The sequence below is a fragment of the Pleurodeles waltl genome, chromosome 10, assembly GCF_031143425.1.
Source record: "Pleurodeles waltl isolate 20211129_DDA chromosome 10, aPleWal1.hap1.20221129, whole genome shotgun sequence".
NCBI classification, from domain to species: Eukaryota; Metazoa; Chordata; class Amphibia; order Caudata; family Salamandridae; genus Pleurodeles; species Pleurodeles waltl.
Window position 1 is genome coordinate 1,009,032,156 of NC_090449.1, and position 17,452 is coordinate 1,009,049,607.

Below are 17,452 nucleotides of genomic sequence, written 5' to 3' on the forward strand. Positions count from 1 at the left end.
CGACTGAAGAGCAGCTGAAACAGATGGACCCACCGGAGTCACAGGCCGAAATCTCGACGTCGACGGGATGGAAATCCCTGGGGCCAATCCCTCCGAAGCCACCGGAGCGGCCACCGGCGCCGACATTGGCGCCGAGCCCACGTTCCCAAACGGGAGAAAGGGCATAAAGGGTGCCGGCCGAAGAGGCGCAGGATCACCCAAAGAAAAGGCCAAAGGCCCAGCCGGAGCACCCCCTGGAGCCATCTGTTGGAAGATGGCATACATCGCATTCAAGAATGCGGAACTATCGGCTCCAGGGGTGGGAAAAGCCGGATACTGGGGTGCCTGTCTCGGAGGCGACCCCGACTCCGGCCTCTGCGTCTGCGCCGGAGAAAACACTTGAGGCTCCAATACCTCAATCACCGACGCCTGTCCAGGCGAAGTTGGTGACGCCGGAGAGGGCAACGGCGTCGAAGGATGCGGCGTCACCGTGGGGCTGACCTCCCATGTCTTTCGGCGCCGATCCGGAGACCTGGAACGAGCCTCCCTTGAATGACGCCGAGATTCTCTACGGCGCCGGGAGTCTCGATGACGCCGATGTTTTGGAGAAGACTTCTTGTGATGCTTCTCCTTTGACTTGGCCATAAACAGCTTCGCCTCACGTTCTTTAAGGGCCTTCGGATTCATGTGCTGACATGAATCACAAGTCGAGACGTCGTGGTCGGAGCTCAAACACCAAAGGCAATCGGAATGAGGATCCGTCACCGACATCTTGCCTCCACACTCACGACAAGGCTTAAATCCAGACTTTCTCTGCGACATTATTTCCACAGAGAAAGAGTACGCAGCAAGATATACACTGTAACCGCAAGAGTAACAGTTGCTCCCTCGAAGATAACCGTTTCGAATGCACGGAAAAAAGGGAACTGACGTCCGCACGTCGTCGAGGACCTCTTATTGCCTGTATGACGTCAGACGGCGTCGCGTGCGAGACAGTGACGTCCTCGTCGACGTGCAGAGACTAGTAAGAAGATTTCCGTAGAATGCTGGCGCCATGGGAGTATTCATGAGGTGAGGAATCCACAGGTAGTTGTATCCATCAGAAATAGGGATACTGGGGAGTAATACAGGTAAACAAAACCAATAATGCAGAGTCAGGGGACAGCATGCTTCCAAAAATAAAAGAAACGCGAGGACACGCACCCACAACATGGAGCTGGGCTGTGGAAGTTGGTTGTGGCTTTGCATGTGGTTAACAACCTGCTCCCAAACAGCAATTCCTGACTGCCACTAAAAAAGCCACACGGGAAAGATCAGCACTTAAAATAAGCGTGTGTAGCACAAGTATTTGCATAGCAAATACCACTGGGCAGCCATCTTGAAATTCTGTATTTTGTTATTGTAATGATACGACTATAATAATAATAGAAACAAAACACTTCCAAGATGGTTGCCACAATGCATCACTTTGCGTCTAGACACACAGTGTTGGCCATCTTGGAACAACAGAACTATAATAAACAATAGAAAAAAATAGAGTTTCGGGATGGCCACCTCATGGTATTGATTTTGCTAATGATTGCACCACAATAGCACAAATCTGTACTCACAGCAGCAATTGGCTGCGGTGGGGAAGGATAGGGAGGGGGGCATGTCTATTGTGCCGAGTCTGCAAAAAGGAGCTTGCATGTAGGGAAAACAGAGTGGGATTGGTGGGCATCAGTGACCAGTTGAAGAGCAGTGGAAATAAAGAGCAAGGAGGAGGGGAGTGAGCTGCAGGACTTAGAAAGTGGACTGAATGCCAACCAAGGGAACAGTAAAAGGGAAGGAGTTAAAAGAAGAAGAGCCAAGCACTCCATCTGACTGAAAGAAAATAGTCCCTTGCCTTCAGCAGTGGAAGTCGTAGTTAACCAGAAATACTCATGGGGTGAGACAAACACATGAGCAGTGAGGCAAGGCATCTAACAAGAAGTATGTTAAATTACTGCCTACAGCCCATTCTACCAAACCACAAGAAATCCACACAGGGAGGACTAGGATTGGATGCTGAGAAGGAAAGTGTGAGTCTTGAAGAAAGGGTGAGTCTTCAATGAAGCCACCCTGCACTTGGCTATACATGCAAAAGATGTCAAGTGTTTACATAAGAGGTCCCAGTTAGGAGGAAAATCACAAGGGTAAGAATTTATTTTGCAATCTTAGAGTTCATAATTGAAGATGAAGGGTAATCCAGAAGTAAGTAAGCTGAGCATGAAGCTCTCCTTGACACCAGGAAAGAGGACAGAGCCAATCAAAGAACCCAGAAAAATCCAAAGGGAAATCCATCAGTCACTCATGAATGTCTCCTTTTATATATGATTTAAAGAGGAACTGACCTCAGAAGAAAGACTCCCCCTTAACCTCCGAAAGAATCATTTGCTCAGAAAGGGCAATCCACAGTGCTTGAACATGCCACTATCTAGAAACTCATGGTGTTGGCTTGGCAAGCAAAGATGCCTAACTTTGACAACTTTTGCCAAATGCAGAACACAGCTATTCAACTGCTGTTCATCACATTTGATACTCCCCGTCAGCCCCCAGCACCACTTTGGGATATTGCGTCCGTGGAAACACAAATGCCCAGATATGTGCTGAGTGTGGTGGTGTGCTACATGACACCTGATTGGAAAGTAAGCACAATGCCTTCTAACGAGGCCGTACAACCTCTGGTAAAGTCTCAATGTGGATATGACAAAAAGAGAACCAAAAAAAAAGATAAAAAAAATAATAATAACCATTGATGGCTTGATCGCATGCTGGACACTGACATACTGTGTGTGTTGGTATGCCTTCTGCGCACATCTCCTCACATATCTTTCCATGCTATACCACACAGTCAGCAATGCATTACTGAAACAGCAAAAAACAAAAACATTTGGACAATAAAGATAAGTGGTATATAGGATACAATGTACATTTCAATGTGGGTCTCATCATTTAAAGACACTCTATATGGATCTTCTAAAGAAATTCCTCCTTCGATCCTCACTGAAAGGTGATATGGGTTATGACTTTACAGAATACACTTGTGACTCCGCACAAGTTTTTTTCTTGTAAAAGCACACTAATACATGGTGTGAAAGCTGTCTCACCTCTTGTAAAGATTCTGTGATACAAAGAGATTTAACAGGCACTGGTACAACTTCTGCTTCTTGCCCTGCTGCTGGAAAAGCCAGGGAAGTTCATCAGCACTTCTCCAAGTCACTCTGTCTTGGCTAAGTCAAAAAGGACAGATATTCATTAGTACATTTTCTTTGAATTTCCTTGAAATCTGTCTACTTATTATGAAAAACAACCAGTAAGTGTACAAAACCATTGTGCTTCAGGAAGCTTAGATTATCCATGAATGTGCTGTGCAGTCAAAAACAAAAAATTATTTAATTTTAACCCTTAGTCCAACTTGTGCCAAAACTTCCATTTCCATCCCTGAAAGCCTTGAGGGACCTGTGCAACAGGCAAGACATTTTTAATGAGACAATGTTAAGCTGTGTTCAGAAGGAGACTAGTTTCTGTAGGAAGGTCTGACTATTCTATACAATGGCTGTCAGATGTCAGAGATGGCTTGTACCATACTTTGGTGATTACAGAGTACACCAGTGGTTCCCAACCTTTTGACTTCTGTGGACCCCCATTTTATCAATACTGGAGTCCGGGGACCCCCACTGAATCATTATTGGAACAGGGGGACCCCCACTGAGTCATTACTGATAGCTGGGGCCTAATATTATTACATTTTTTAAGCAGTCGCGGACCCCCTGAGGACGCTTTGCGGACCCCCAGGGGTCCCCCGGCCCACAGGTTGGGAACCACTGGATGACACAATACGCATTCTTGACACTTTCGTGCTCATAAATCACACGTGCAAAGAAACCTTTTCTGAACCAAGCATGACAAGGTTTCAGTGATACATGGAATCACCGCTACACAAGGCTAATTAAATCCATGCCAAAAGGTAGAGGACAAGAGTCAAAGTCACTATCTAAGCTTACACAAGCAGTACACAAAACAAGATGCCTAGGACAATGTACTGCTGGTGAAAAGGCTCTGTAAACCGAGGAGAAAAATAACAGATTCTGGATCTTCAAAGATCACAGGTAGCAGATGATCATGCTCACACTGCTAATCCACGTGTCTTAAGTATATATTCAGTGATGAATCGCATACCTTAGCTGCATTGTGAAGTAGCTGATCAGTTTTTCTCTGTAGTCGGAAATAATGTTTGGACCATCGTCCATGTACTCCTGCCTCACTGCTTCCCAAGCCTGTAAAAAACTTAACATCAGAAACAGCAGCAATAACAGAGAATATAAATCAGGAAGTATTCTAGGTAGAGAAATTTCAGAACGATGGGCCACACTACAAAATGTACATGAAGATGTTTGCGGTCAAGAATTTGGTCTTATTTATGTATTTATTTCAGATGTTTTAAATAGCACCAAACATGCCTGCTTGCGGATAGTTCAGAGCATTTACTCACACTATAATTTAATTTAGTGAAGCTTGTTATTTTCTATATCGAGAATTTCCTTGCATTTTAGCTAAATTTCCAAATTCACTTGATTAAAGATTGAGACTTTGGGATGGCTAAATTAACACTGTGTCAACAGATAGCCTAAGATTTAGTTGTAATGTGTTAAAGCCCATGTCTATTTTGATAGAATTAGAGAAATCATATTTTGTGTGGGTGGCAGGACCTTTAGAATCTTTTATACATTCACTTTATTTAGTCACAGAACAACAAACCAAAGTCTTAAAAGTTCTTTCAATTATCGTGATTCACTCTGTTTACTTTGTGAATGCAGGAGGCTGATTTCCTTCTAAGACTTGGGTATTTGCCACAGCCACTCAAGCAAAATATATCTAATGCAAAATTTGGAAGATGGCACCTAAAACAATCCATATCACTAGACAAGATACAGTATGATATCATGACTTCTCTTATCTTGGTCAGTCTTAAGCGTCCACCTATTATGTATGTATGTATGTATGTATATGGAGATTTATATAGCGCGTTCCGGCCTTAGCATTGAAGCGCTCGATTACTAAACACAAATATTATTAAACCGCCTGCAAGTTCAGAGGAGTTATTTTGAATATCTAATCTAAAAAAATGCACTTGTCACTTTATTATATTGTGTGCATTTGTTCCCTTACAATGGAACTATGTATGTCTGCACAATTCCAAATGTATGTAACTAAACTGAGTTTTTTGGGGCGATTCGCAGTGGGTCGCAAATAGACCTAATTCACTAATATTAATGAGGTTGAGCGCACTTTACGACCCACTGGAAATTGCAAAAATCACAGGATGGTGGTCTGCTGGCCACCATGACTGGCTGCTTTTAAATAAAGCATTTTGTTTAAATGCAGCCCATTTTCCTTAAAGGAAAACAGGATGCTTTTAAAAAGAAAACAAATGAAACGTTTCAGAGTAGGCCAGTGGACCACGGGGACCACTGCATGCCCTTAAAAATGTTTTTCCATGCATTCACAAAGGAGAAGTGGTCCCTTGGGGAACCCTTCTGGTTTGCAAATGTGTTAGCACCTATTTGAAATTGGTGTTAAAAAGCTAATGTTTTGCGACCACATTCCAGTTGCAAAACATTTGTACACAGGACTGCGAGTCGCTACGAGGAAGAGACGCCCTTAACACGCTCCTTTCTATCACTGAATCACTAACTAATTTTGTGATTCGGTAATAGGTTACCCAATCACAAAATAGGGTTTTGTACATAGGAAAATGTTTTTGTTTTTTTTGGTCGCAAACTGGCCGATAATGTGAATCGGGTTATTTGCAACAACAACAAAAAAGCTTCATATAGGTGGCCCATAGTCATTAGTTTTGGCACCCTTAAGAGAATGTTGCAATCAGTTCAGCCAATTCAGAGGCTGAGAATGTGGGCTACAATTGCTAGTATTGACAAGCTAAGGATTGTGTGACATGGCATTGACAGCCTGGTAGACCCTCTGTTCATCATGTGACTTAAGTCTCCCCTGATGTCCACAAGGCACCTCCAAGGGTCTACTGGAAAGCCAGTGGGCAGGGCACAGAAAAGGCTGGTGACTTTAAGAGGTGCAGAGGAATGTTAATGAGTATGGACAAACATCAGAGGGAGTAGAATGCACCAAACAGAGGTGTGCACAGTGAAGCGAGCGATTGGCATGAAAAAGGAGAGGAAAAGCAAGAAAAAGCAGGTTGGTTTTGCAGTCTGAGATGAGGAGTGGGTACGGAGGCGACATCTTTTTCAGGGCAGCCAACAGCTTTTTGGACATATGAGTAAGAAATAACCCTTGCAGCTACAAGTCAAGAGTCTTATAATTCTCTAGCAGGTGTTTGTAAATGGCAGGTATGTGTATCTATTTGAAATACTTTTGACCTCATCAGGAACAGAAATGTACAAAACACAGGGATGAACAATTTTAGGACAAAATTTGCATTACTGGGTGAACACTGAGTGAGAGTTTTTGATACCCCAGTCCATTGTCGGTAATATGACAGGGAGGCTGGGAAGAATGTGGTTAGCGTGATGCATATACGTCACCTGGAGATGCTGAAACTTTAGCAATCCACAACCATAGGTCAAAAGAAACATTCTGCTCAGGTTGTGAATCAAGAATGTCAGAACTGGCCAAGATAGTTCTGGGAAGAGCTCCATCAGCTCAGACTCACTCACTCCGTTGTGGCTGACATGAATAAGGCACAGAACCTGGAGTAAAAGATTCAAACCAGAAGAATATATTAAAACCAGTAATATGTAAAATTAACATTCCAGCTAAATTTTCAAGTCAACATGACAAGCACAACTGGTCAACCTAATGCCTTCTCTGTCTTTGTGTGGGATCAGGTTGTGACTGTACTCTTTAGGGAAGGTGATTGCTAAAAGCAACAGTACCTCAAATTCACAATAATTAATCATAATACTTGCCAGTGTGAAAGAAACCTGTGTAGACGGATGAGAAAGGATGTCAGACTCCAGGCTTATTTCAATTCATGACATCTCTGCAGAGTCTGTCAGCAAATGAGAAAATGTATCTTGATTGTGATACCTGAGGCACCTACCCACTAGGAAGTGAACCAAGATCACCAAATAGCTTCACTGCCCTCGCTCAATGATTTTTTAAACGACATTAAACTGTCGGCACTTCAGAGGAAGCCTTGTTTAAAGACCTAAAAAATGGACAGAAGGAGAACCTCGGAAGGACTAAGCACAAGGGGCATTTCAAGCAACAAAGACAGGGTAAAGACACACAGGCACCTCTGACAGTTGCTTGGTCACAGAAACCCTCCAAAAGTTCCAAAATGCATCTGAGGCAGAGGCTAGGGTAAGGCCCCAAGAGGCACTTTAGTTCCAGGGTCCTCAGAGCAACTCTTGGGCAATCTGGTAAGAACCCAATAAACACCCAGAGGATAGCTCTGAAGGCTCAATGAGACCAATATTCACTTAAATAAAGTTTCCTAATGCAGAAACTCTGGTAACACGAAGAAAATAAACTCCAAGCCAGGTCTTGGGAGTGTCGTAATATCTTGAGACTGAACAAGCATACACAAAGTTATGGGGGGAAAACTGGCACCAGTACAAAAGAACAACTGAGCTGAACACCTTATCAAATTTCTGCATGGAGACAGGGATATGGAAACAGGCTGTCAGATGGGGCTTTGATGCAGTGGGGGTCACATGCATTTTGGTTCCAAATCATTTGCCTATTTTGTTATTGTCAAACATTGTCATCTATCAGGGCCTAGCAGTCTGGACATCCCATGACCCGGACCAGAATTGTGATCATTACAGACCTTAGATAATAAGTAATCTAGTGGTGAAAGGAACTGAACCACTGAGCTAACAAGATACTAGGGTGAAAGACCCTCGTGGTATTTACTTCTTACTTCTGGGTTTTGTATATAACAAATAGATAGCACCGTGCAACTTGGAACAAAAGAATGGGAGTTCAAAGTTGTCAAGGTTACAATGAGCATGTGCTACAAATTCTTCTACCATCCCATGAATGTCTAGGAATGTAAACGTCGAATGGCAATGACATAACTGTGAATAATCACTTACGTGGAGCCATGTTAAATTCACATATAAGGGGATCTAAATAGAAAGCCAATAACTTGGAAAAGTACAAATCTCCTATGTCTGCTGGGCTCAATATGATTTTTTTTTGACAGACAGTGGCCCAATGGTTCCGATATGTGCCACACCATGCACTTCTTATGACCTCACTTAATAGCTCACTCATGACATGTTAAATCCCATCATTGATGACGTCTCTGAGTAATCCTGTTCTGATGAACAGAGTATGAAATCTTCTTGGCGGCCGTTCTAAGTTTAGCTCAGTGAATTGTAATCTTGAGAATTTCAGTGTTTTTTAAACTTTTCATCTTATTGAAGCATCTAATTATAACGTCACTTAACCTTTGGTATTTTCAGCGAATTTCTGTTTTTCTTTTTTTTTTTGTTTTTTTTTTTAAACATACACCAAGATCTTGTTATCATACTAAACTATAATATCAATTCAACCTTTGTTTTTTTCCAGTGATATATATATATATATATATATATATATATATATATATATATATATATATATATATATATATATAAAAAACCAAAACTACTGCCCGGCAGTTGCCAGTAGGGCACTATAATTAGGACCTAGTTTCCATAGAAAAAGTGTTTTTTGACTTGCCTTTATCTTTGGAGCCGTTTGACGAATATTCACAAGACTCCTGTTGTGTATGGGAAGCTTTGGAGTGATCCGTCAAGCAGGGGCCAAGGAAAAGGGGGGCATAAAAAAGTGCATTTCTCATAAAAGTTTTAAACACGACTATAGCCCGAACCACTGGATGGAATTACAGCAAATGTGGCAGCAAGATTGTGGTACGCAGATTACTCTTTTTGTGTAAATCCATTCAGTAGTTTAAGAGATATTAAAGGAAAACCAAATTTGTATATCTAGAGACGGGAAGGCTGTGCAGCTCCTCCCAATCTTGTGCAGAGATCTGACTGGCTGCCAACACTTCAACCAGGAAGTGTTGGCAACCATTCTGAGATGAGACTTCAGCCTAGTCTTAAAAAAAATTTTTTTTTTAAAAAAGGGACAGGCTACTGTTACCCTAACATTCTAGTCCCCCCAGAGCTAGCATTTTTTTTTTAATTAACTGGGAATATTGTGAATATTTGTGAGTTTCGCAGTGGATAAAAAAAAAAAAAAAAAGTCAAGCGCAGTCTCCCGTGCTTGCTTTTCATTTTGCCCTCAGGTGGGCCAGGTCCTGGGGCATTCACAAAATACAGGAGGGGCCACAGAGTCCCTCTCCTGGGGCTTATCAAAGCCCCGGGGATAGCCCGCGTGGCCCCCGCACCCCAGGGACAACCACCTCCCTGGGGCAATCAATTGTTCTGTATGCCAGGGGTGGGGCGCACGGCTCCCCGCACACCAGGGACCTCCACCTCCCCAGGGCAATAAATATTATGTATGTGGGGGCGGCACGGCACCCCGTGCCCTGGGGGCCACCCCCTCCCCGGGGCTATGCATGTCATGTATGTGGGGGAGGGGCCCAGCCCCCCGCACCCGAGGGACTACCACCACCCTGGAGGATATACAATATAATGAGGGGAGGCAGGTGAGCCCCCACCCCTTGGAGCCATTTATGGCCCTGGGGACCGCCAAGCAAAAGCAAACATACCTCCGCTTTCAGCAAGCAGAAGTTGTCAAACAGCTCCTGCTTGCTTAAAGCAGAGTTTACATCTCTTTCCCTGCACACTAACATGCGTGGAGGGAAAGAAATTAAAACATTGCTCCTGCATGCAGGGAGCTGCTATTTAAAGAAGCTCACTCCGTGCAGGGGCAATGCTGGCTCCTGCAGGAGCTGGGAGTCAGTGGGACTGCGTGGGCCTTGAGGCTTCCCCCAGAGGCCCCATAACAATTTGCAGGGTGCCCTGTGTGGGGCCAGAGCACCCATGATGCATTGCCAGGGCCAATGGGATGGGGTCCCTGTGCCGAACTTGGCTTAGGTGGGGGGGGGGCCACGAGCCCCCCTCCCTAGCTATATTAAGTGTTAAGCCCTGGAGAGGTGTTAGGCCCAGGGAGTCTATGCACCTCCCCCTAAAAATAATGTAAAAACTGCCCCAGGGGAGGTTGTGGTCACCTGAGGCCAGGGGGATCCTTGCAGCCACCCCCCCTATAAATGATTTTAAAAAGAGCCCTATGGAGGTGGTGGTCTGCAGGGCCCGGGGGTTCTTTGCGACCCCCTCTAAGTTTTGTTTTTAATGCACTCCCCAGAAGGTTGTGGTCCCCAAAGCTTAGGGGGGGTTCATGCACCCCCCATATATTTATTTAATGTTGTCCCAGGGAGGTGGTAGTCCCTGGGGCCCGAGGGGGGGCAGCATGACCCCAGAACAACTTTTATTAGGTGTTCCCAGGGAAGGTAGTAGTCCCCGGTACCTGTGCGGTCCCCCTAAATATATAGATTTAATGTTGCCCCATTTAAGCTCCAAACCCCTTTGGTCGTGCATGCCGAGGGGTTGGGTGGTTATAGGGGTGTTGGCCGCAGGGCCTGGCTGCAGACCAGGCCATGTGGTCAACCCTCTCACACACAGCCAAAGGCTGTGTGTTCCATGTATTTGGGTTGTTATAGGGGATTGACCGCATGGCCTGGCCATAGCCCAGTCCCTGTTGCCAACCTCATCTGCACACGACCCATGGCAATGTGCAGCTGTGGTTATATTAACATACATTAATTAAAATAAATTTACGTTAAAAAAACCATAGAAATTTACTTAAACAGAAATTTAAAAAACATAGAAATTCACTTAAAAAACCAAGGGTTACAGGGAGGCTCACATTATAAATGTGCAAAACCATAGAAATTCAGTGAGAGTTATTTCAAGTAACTAAACCTTGCGACCTAAGGTAACTATAACTCGCGCCCTCGCCATGCACTTCTAGTTTCCCCAGATATTTCAGCACTCATGACATGTTTTATACAATATTGATAATACCGCTATAACATTTGTTGTAAAATTATTCATAAAAAACTGTGCATGGGGGTGCATGAGTTATAGTTACCTTAGGGCAAGAGTTATGTTTATTTGAAATAACTAACAGTTGAATTTCTATGGTTTTGTGCATGTAAAATTTTAACTTAACTAGAACATCCTTGTAACCTTTGTTTTTTAGTGAATTTTTTAAGGTGTTTTAAAATTCTATTTCCCAACTATAACGTCCCTGAAACCTTTGTTATTTTTTCTGTGAATTTCAAGGATATTGTTAATGTTAAGCAAAATGCCCATCGGAATAAACAGGGGAGGGGAGGCTGGAGTTGGACACAGGGCCTGGCATTGTGTTGGCACCACCCAAGCTTGCTGCTCCTGCCCCCGCTCCTCCTTGTCACCCATTGTCCAAACCCATAACTCTGCTCCCTCATTACAGCACTAAGTGGCTGTTGTTCTGCCACAGCCCTCCCCGTCTGCCCTGAACAGTTAGCTTGTTGCCCCATCCACCTCCTGCCTACCCTCGGTGGTCCGAGTCCATGCACCAGCCACCTCCCTCATGCCCTGCATGGTCCGATGTGCTGCCACTGCCCTCCCTTTAGCTTGATATCCCTGCCCACTCCTGTCCTCTGTTGCCCAATTCTATGTCCCATCATTGCCCTCCTGCTTAGCCTCTGTGCTTAGCTTGCTGCCTCCACCCTCCTTCCCCCTGCCCTCCGATGTCTGTGTTCTTGTTCTTGTTCCTGCTCCCTCCTTTTTGCTGACCATGTTCCATAGACCTGCTGCTGCCCCTTCTATCTACTTTGAGTGTTCTGTTGAGCTGCCACTGTCCCTCCCACCTGCCTAGCATGGTCAGATGACTGCCACCTATCCCTGCCACCCCCACCCTGTCTGTCCAAGTTCCATGCCACTATCTCCTCCCTCCTGTCCTCCATGGTCTATATTGCTGCCACTCCCTTCTGCCCTCCATGCTCTATTTTGCTGCTACTGCTCCTCCTGCCTACTCTGTGTGGTCTGTTGTGAAGCCCCTTCCCTCTTGCTTGTGTCCAGCCCCTACCCATCCCTTCTGAACTCCATGATCATTTGTGCATGCACCTGCCACCAGAGTTGTGCTTTCAGTGCCCATCCCATCTACCCTTCATGTTCAACTTGCTGCTGCAGCCCTGCCCTGTTACCCCCTGCCCTCTGTTTTCCATTTGTACACCCCCTATCCCCTCTCTCCCGCCTTGTCTAGTCCATTGCCGTGATCCTGCCACCTCCCTGCTGTCCTTCATGGTCCGTTATGCTGCAACTGTCCCTCCTGTCTGTCCGGTATGGTCAGCTTGCTGCCCTTGCCTCTTTCCCCTCTGCTCTCTGTTGCCCATGTGCATGGCCATGTCCCCTCCCTATAGCCTTCCATGGTCCATTGTGCTGCACTGCCGTCCCGCTTGCCCTGTGTGGTGTACTGTGCTGCTGCACCCGCTGACGCCTGCCCTGTAAGGTCAGTTTGGTGCCCCAGACCTTCTCCCTCCTGCCCTCTGTTATCTGAGTCCATGTCCCTACCCCATTCCTCCTGCCCTCAGTGATCCAATGTACCAAACTTGCCAACATGGAGTCTGTTGTGAATGGTATGGGTAAAAAATATGCCCAGTGCTTTAAATGGGTTAAAAAAAACTTGGTAGGGAGCTCTCTCTATGGGACGCAACCTATGTAATAAAGGGTGTGGCTTAAACATATAAGATAAAAAATCTCTGCTGCCTGACTGGTATTTTACTACCTCTTTTTGTTAGTGCATCCAGATATATAATAGAACAACAGGCATGCACTTAAAACAAGTCCAGACTATTGACTGTATCAATGGTTGTTAGATGCAGAAGATGAATGAGTAACAACAATGACTTTGTCGTAAATAATATTGAAAATGCTTTGGTTCTATAATTATGATACAGTGAAATAAGTATACTACTCAATTAGAAAAGTTAAATAAAACTATTTGTAAAATACTTACTTTTATTTATTGTGGGCTTGTCTAGAAGCTGGTAATACTTGGCAGTAGCCGCCCATGCAGCAGTTTTATCACTGCAGACCTGTTAAATGACCTGCGCTCTGCCCTTCACACACCTCCTGCCCTGCTGCAGATCCCCACGGCGTGCACTTTGAGATCACTAGCAGGTGATCTATCTTCTGATTAGCTTCTTCATGGTGCCCTCATAACTAGGGAGTCTCTCCAGTGTTACATCAAAGGCTGGTGATGGCTGGTAGTGCCCCCCCAGTGAACATTATTTTCACGCCCAGGATGAGGGCAAAAATGAAGAGCCCAATAGGGACCTGTCTCAACACCTGTTATTTATTTTATTTTTTAGCACCGGCAGGACCTGGCCCTCTTAAAGCCCTGGGAACGCTGATGAAGAGACTATCTTACTCTACCAGTACTTTAAGAGGGCCCAGCATATGCAGGAAAACTTGAGACCCCCATCGCCAGCCTAATTTTCCATTTTTTGCCTCGGGCTTCTGTACTGTGATTAAAAGAAAACTACACCCGCACCATGGACAGAAATTGATTGGAGGAAGGGTGCAGAGGCAGTGACTGCTTTAGGATATAGCTTTTTATTTGAGAGGGCTCTTTTAAGCTCCTGCTTTTCTGCACTGCTTTCCCATCAGTTACATAATATGTTTGTGGTGATAGAAGGTCACAGTGGGGACTGGTAATCAAAATTAGTGTTTTAATAGAATTAAGGCATGAATGCAGAACTCCATTGTTGCCCAGTGTTCCTCCTTCTATTATATGTATATTAAATAGACTTTAGAATTAACTTTAAAATGTTTTCTGAAGGCAATATTGGTATAATTTGAGAGTTTCATCTTTAGGCTAGTTGTTGTGGTGATACTGCTCTGCGTTGGGCTACATTTGGCTTGTACTTGGACAGCTTTGGGCTTGGGACGGGTCTCAAAATCTGGAAACACCGCAAAGGAATCAACTGACAGTCTGGTGTTCAACTGACAGGCTGGAAGTACATGTTTTCTGAGAATGTCAGACTTCATTCTCATATGGCTGAGAAAGACAGTATAAATTTACAGAAAATATGCTCTCATTTTAGCTTCAGGAGCACCTTCTGTAACCTTTATGGGAAAATCACGAGAAAACGGTTTTCTCTCAAGCATGATTCATGAAATCCCAAGGCGTTTTTACAGGGTAAAATCACCTTAGCAATAAATGATTTATATTGTAACTAAAATCTGTTATCACACTTTATAGTTCTCCTTTTTGTGACCCTCAAAACCTGCCACTCACTACAATGCATTTTTAATGGGGTGCTATCATGTATATTGGTGCCAAGATGGCTGCCAGCACTTTATGGTTGAAGTGCTGACATCCAATCCGATCTTACCATGCGATCTGTGACTAGGCTCCGCCCAGATATACAAATTTGGATTTCCTTTAATATCTCGGAATTTACTGAGCAAATTTATCCCAAATAAAAAAAAAAAAAAAAGAGCGCTTTCTGACCGAGAGCTACCTTCCTTTCAAATTTTGTGTGATTTCGTTCCACAGTTCAGGCTGCATTCATGTCTAAAATCTCTATGGGAATTAACATTGGAAATGCACTTTTTTTGCCCCCCCACCCTTTTTCTCGGCCACGCTTGCTGGATCAGCCCGAAACTTTCCATGCACAACAAGACCCCACAAGACGTTGTTTTTGGAAAATGTAATGAAGACAAACAACATTATTATTAAAGATATAGCCAAGCCAAAAAACACTTTTCCTATGGAAACTAGGTCCTATCTATAACTACTTACCGAAAACAGGCACTAGGTAGTTATAGTTAGGACCTAGTCTCTTTTTTTGTGCATATATGTTCAGGTATGCATGATCGTACATCAAAATTCAAAGAAAAGCATACATCTATAATATACTAGACAATTGCTTGATGCCTAATTTAACACAAAATAAAGGTATGGATTTACAATATAATACATTAAAATAACTATATTGGAATTGCCATTTTGTCTAGCATTTTTCATGATTACCCATTTCCTATGACTTCTTCATACCCTGCTTGCCCTGAAAGTATTGCATTATGTCCCCAAATGCTACAGAATTTTCGAGCAACCTCAATTCTTTGGGCATAGCGCCAAACTGGACCAATTTAATTTTGCTTCCCCAAAAGTCATATGATGGAGGCGAGGCTGTTCTCTATTGCTGCAAGATCAAAGATTTGAGCCAGCACTAGAAGTACCTGAAGTTGCTTACTAATCCACTGGAACACTTTATCCCAAAAGTTAGAGATAAGAGGGCAAATGAAGCAGATGCGTAGCCAATCGCCAAGCTCAGAATGGCATCTAAAGCATTCACATGAAATTGATGGAAACATCTTGTTAACCCAATGTACCCAGTGTATAATAAAGCATCCATTTTGTAGAAAAGGTAATTCTCTTAAAGTTGGCACCCCCTCAGTGCTTTATGGGAAAGTAAATTATGCTGCTTCCAGGACTGGGGGTCTATAACGCAACCTGTTGTAGTCATTATTCTATTTAAAGCAGATGGGAGGATGCTTGCTGGTAGCTCTTGCCGAAGAATTCGGTCCCAATTCCCGCCCCCTGGTTGTCTTTGAACCAACAGGGCTTGAGTGATTTTGGAGGGGAGTGTTTTGGTTGAGCAATGCATTGGAGAAAGCATTGACTGAATATATAATGGGAGATCTGCTAAAATTAAAAGCATAAAAAATCTGAAATAGCAGGATTATTTGCTTTGAGTTGCTCCCATCTTTTCAAGTTCCCTGCTAATATAATAATCTTGAAATTTGGAGAACCTTATTTCGCCCAGTCTGCTATAACTTTCCTAGGGACCTGGAGCCCAAATGCCCCAGCTTCCTTTAATGAGATTGATGGATGAAAACTGATAAAACTGTTGCATTTCAACACCTCAGGCCCATAAAAGGTATGGAAGTTTATATCTGGTACGCTTCAGGAGCCATGGGATTTCGAGAAAATGGGATAATTGGATGTTATCCTCAAAGAGCATCTGGTTGAGATAGAAATTGGAGTCGCATTGAAGTGTGCTGGCAGAATTAACAATCCAATCCATGAATGCTGCCTCATAATATTTCTTAAAATGGGGTAGAGCTAAACCTCCATCTTCGAAGGTCAGCTGGAGTGATTCCAGCTGAATATGAGGCTTGTACTTGCCCAGATAAAGTGATGGAGCATTGATTTTAATTCCTTAAAAAAAGTTGGGGGACTTTGATCATAACATTCGAAAAAATGAATAGAAATAGTGGCAGTATCATCATTTTAACCAAAGCAGTGCGACCAATTATTGCCATTGGGGAATCCTGCCAATGGTGTCTAAGAGCTTTGGCTTTCTTAAGGGTGGAAAGATAGTTTAGTGTATAAAGATCTGAGATATTATGGGAAACATAGATGCCAAGATATCTGTTGAGTGAGAGGTCCGGTAGTTGATTTGCATTTTGTTTGGCAATACTGATTCGTGACTGTTGAAAAGTAGTGTCTAGGATTTAGATTTGTGAATCCAATATCCTCCTAAGTCAGTTTAGTACTCATGGCTTGTGATAAAATCTGTTCCTTGATCCTGAGGTCACCAAAGTTGACTAATATAGTGCGCGGATACTTTGAGTTCGAAGATCTTGATGTGGGAACCCGATGAGCCATCATGATGGTGATATCTGCATTAGCTGCGGCCTTGTCAAGAAGAGTGCATTTGTAAATACGGTCTGTAATCACATTAGTTACTGGAGACATTGCTTCCACTTCTTCTGGAATTCCAACAAACCTAGATCTGTTTTTGGCTTCGTCAAGTTTAAATTGAAGTCCCTCAAGCTCTGTCTGAATCTGAGCTGTCACTATTTCATGTCTATTATGTGCATCCTCTGGATCGGAGACCCTCTGTTCTACTTGGGAAACCCGCAAGGAAAGATGTAATATGTTGGCGCTCAGCTGAACCAGCTATTTGTTGATTTTCCTGTGCGCCTCCTCCTGCGAGGCTTTGAAATCGCGTAACTCCATAAGGATCTGGTTGAGCATACTTTCAACAGTTACTTTAGGAGATACGTTTCCTGGAGACTTTGTAGAGTTTGAACTGGATGGGGTAGTAGGCGAGGTCTTGATGTGGTCTACTTAGCTGTTTAGCGATGGATCTGGGACAGAATATAAGAAATCTCTCTCAGCTGGATCAATTATTGCTGAGTTGATAATAGATTGATTGTTTGGTAGCTCATTAGACAGTGAAATGAGAACAAAGAATTTGAGGGTTTTTCTTTATGATGTACCACAAGAGAAAATAAGGCGGAGGGTGGAAGGATATCCATACTTGCAGCGGAGAGCCTTGCCTGGTTGTCGAGAAGGGAGCTACTCCGTTCCCGACTCAAAAAGGGCAGGGACGATCCTATGATCGGGGAGGCCTGTGTTGACCCAGACTTCTGCCATGTCAAAGAGCTAGAGTAGA

The 17,452-nt window shown here is 43.7% G+C and overlaps 1 protein-coding gene and 1 long non-coding RNA gene across 3 annotated transcripts in view; one reads left to right on the forward strand and one right to left on the reverse strand.

The window, feature by feature from the left end:
* LOC138262127 (uncharacterized) overlaps positions 1 to 17,452 on the forward strand; it is a 204,367-nt gene that overhangs the window by 170,822 nt on the left and 16,093 nt on the right. The window lies entirely within an intron of this gene.
* Positions 1 to 17,452, reverse strand: part of NPHP3 (nephrocystin 3) — a 211,944-nt gene that overhangs the window by 88,796 nt on the left and 105,696 nt on the right. For both annotated transcript variants that reach the window (XM_069211897.1, XM_069211898.1), the window contains exons 18-20: positions 6,558 to 6,722; positions 4,180 to 4,277; positions 3,108 to 3,230 (exon numbers count right to left, since the gene is read on the reverse strand). In XM_069211897.1, the coding sequence (XP_069067998.1) occupies positions 3,108 to 3,230; positions 4,180 to 4,277; positions 6,558 to 6,722 (386 nt within the window). The remainder of the gene's footprint in view (positions 1 to 3,107; positions 3,231 to 4,179; positions 4,278 to 6,557; positions 6,723 to 17,452) is intronic.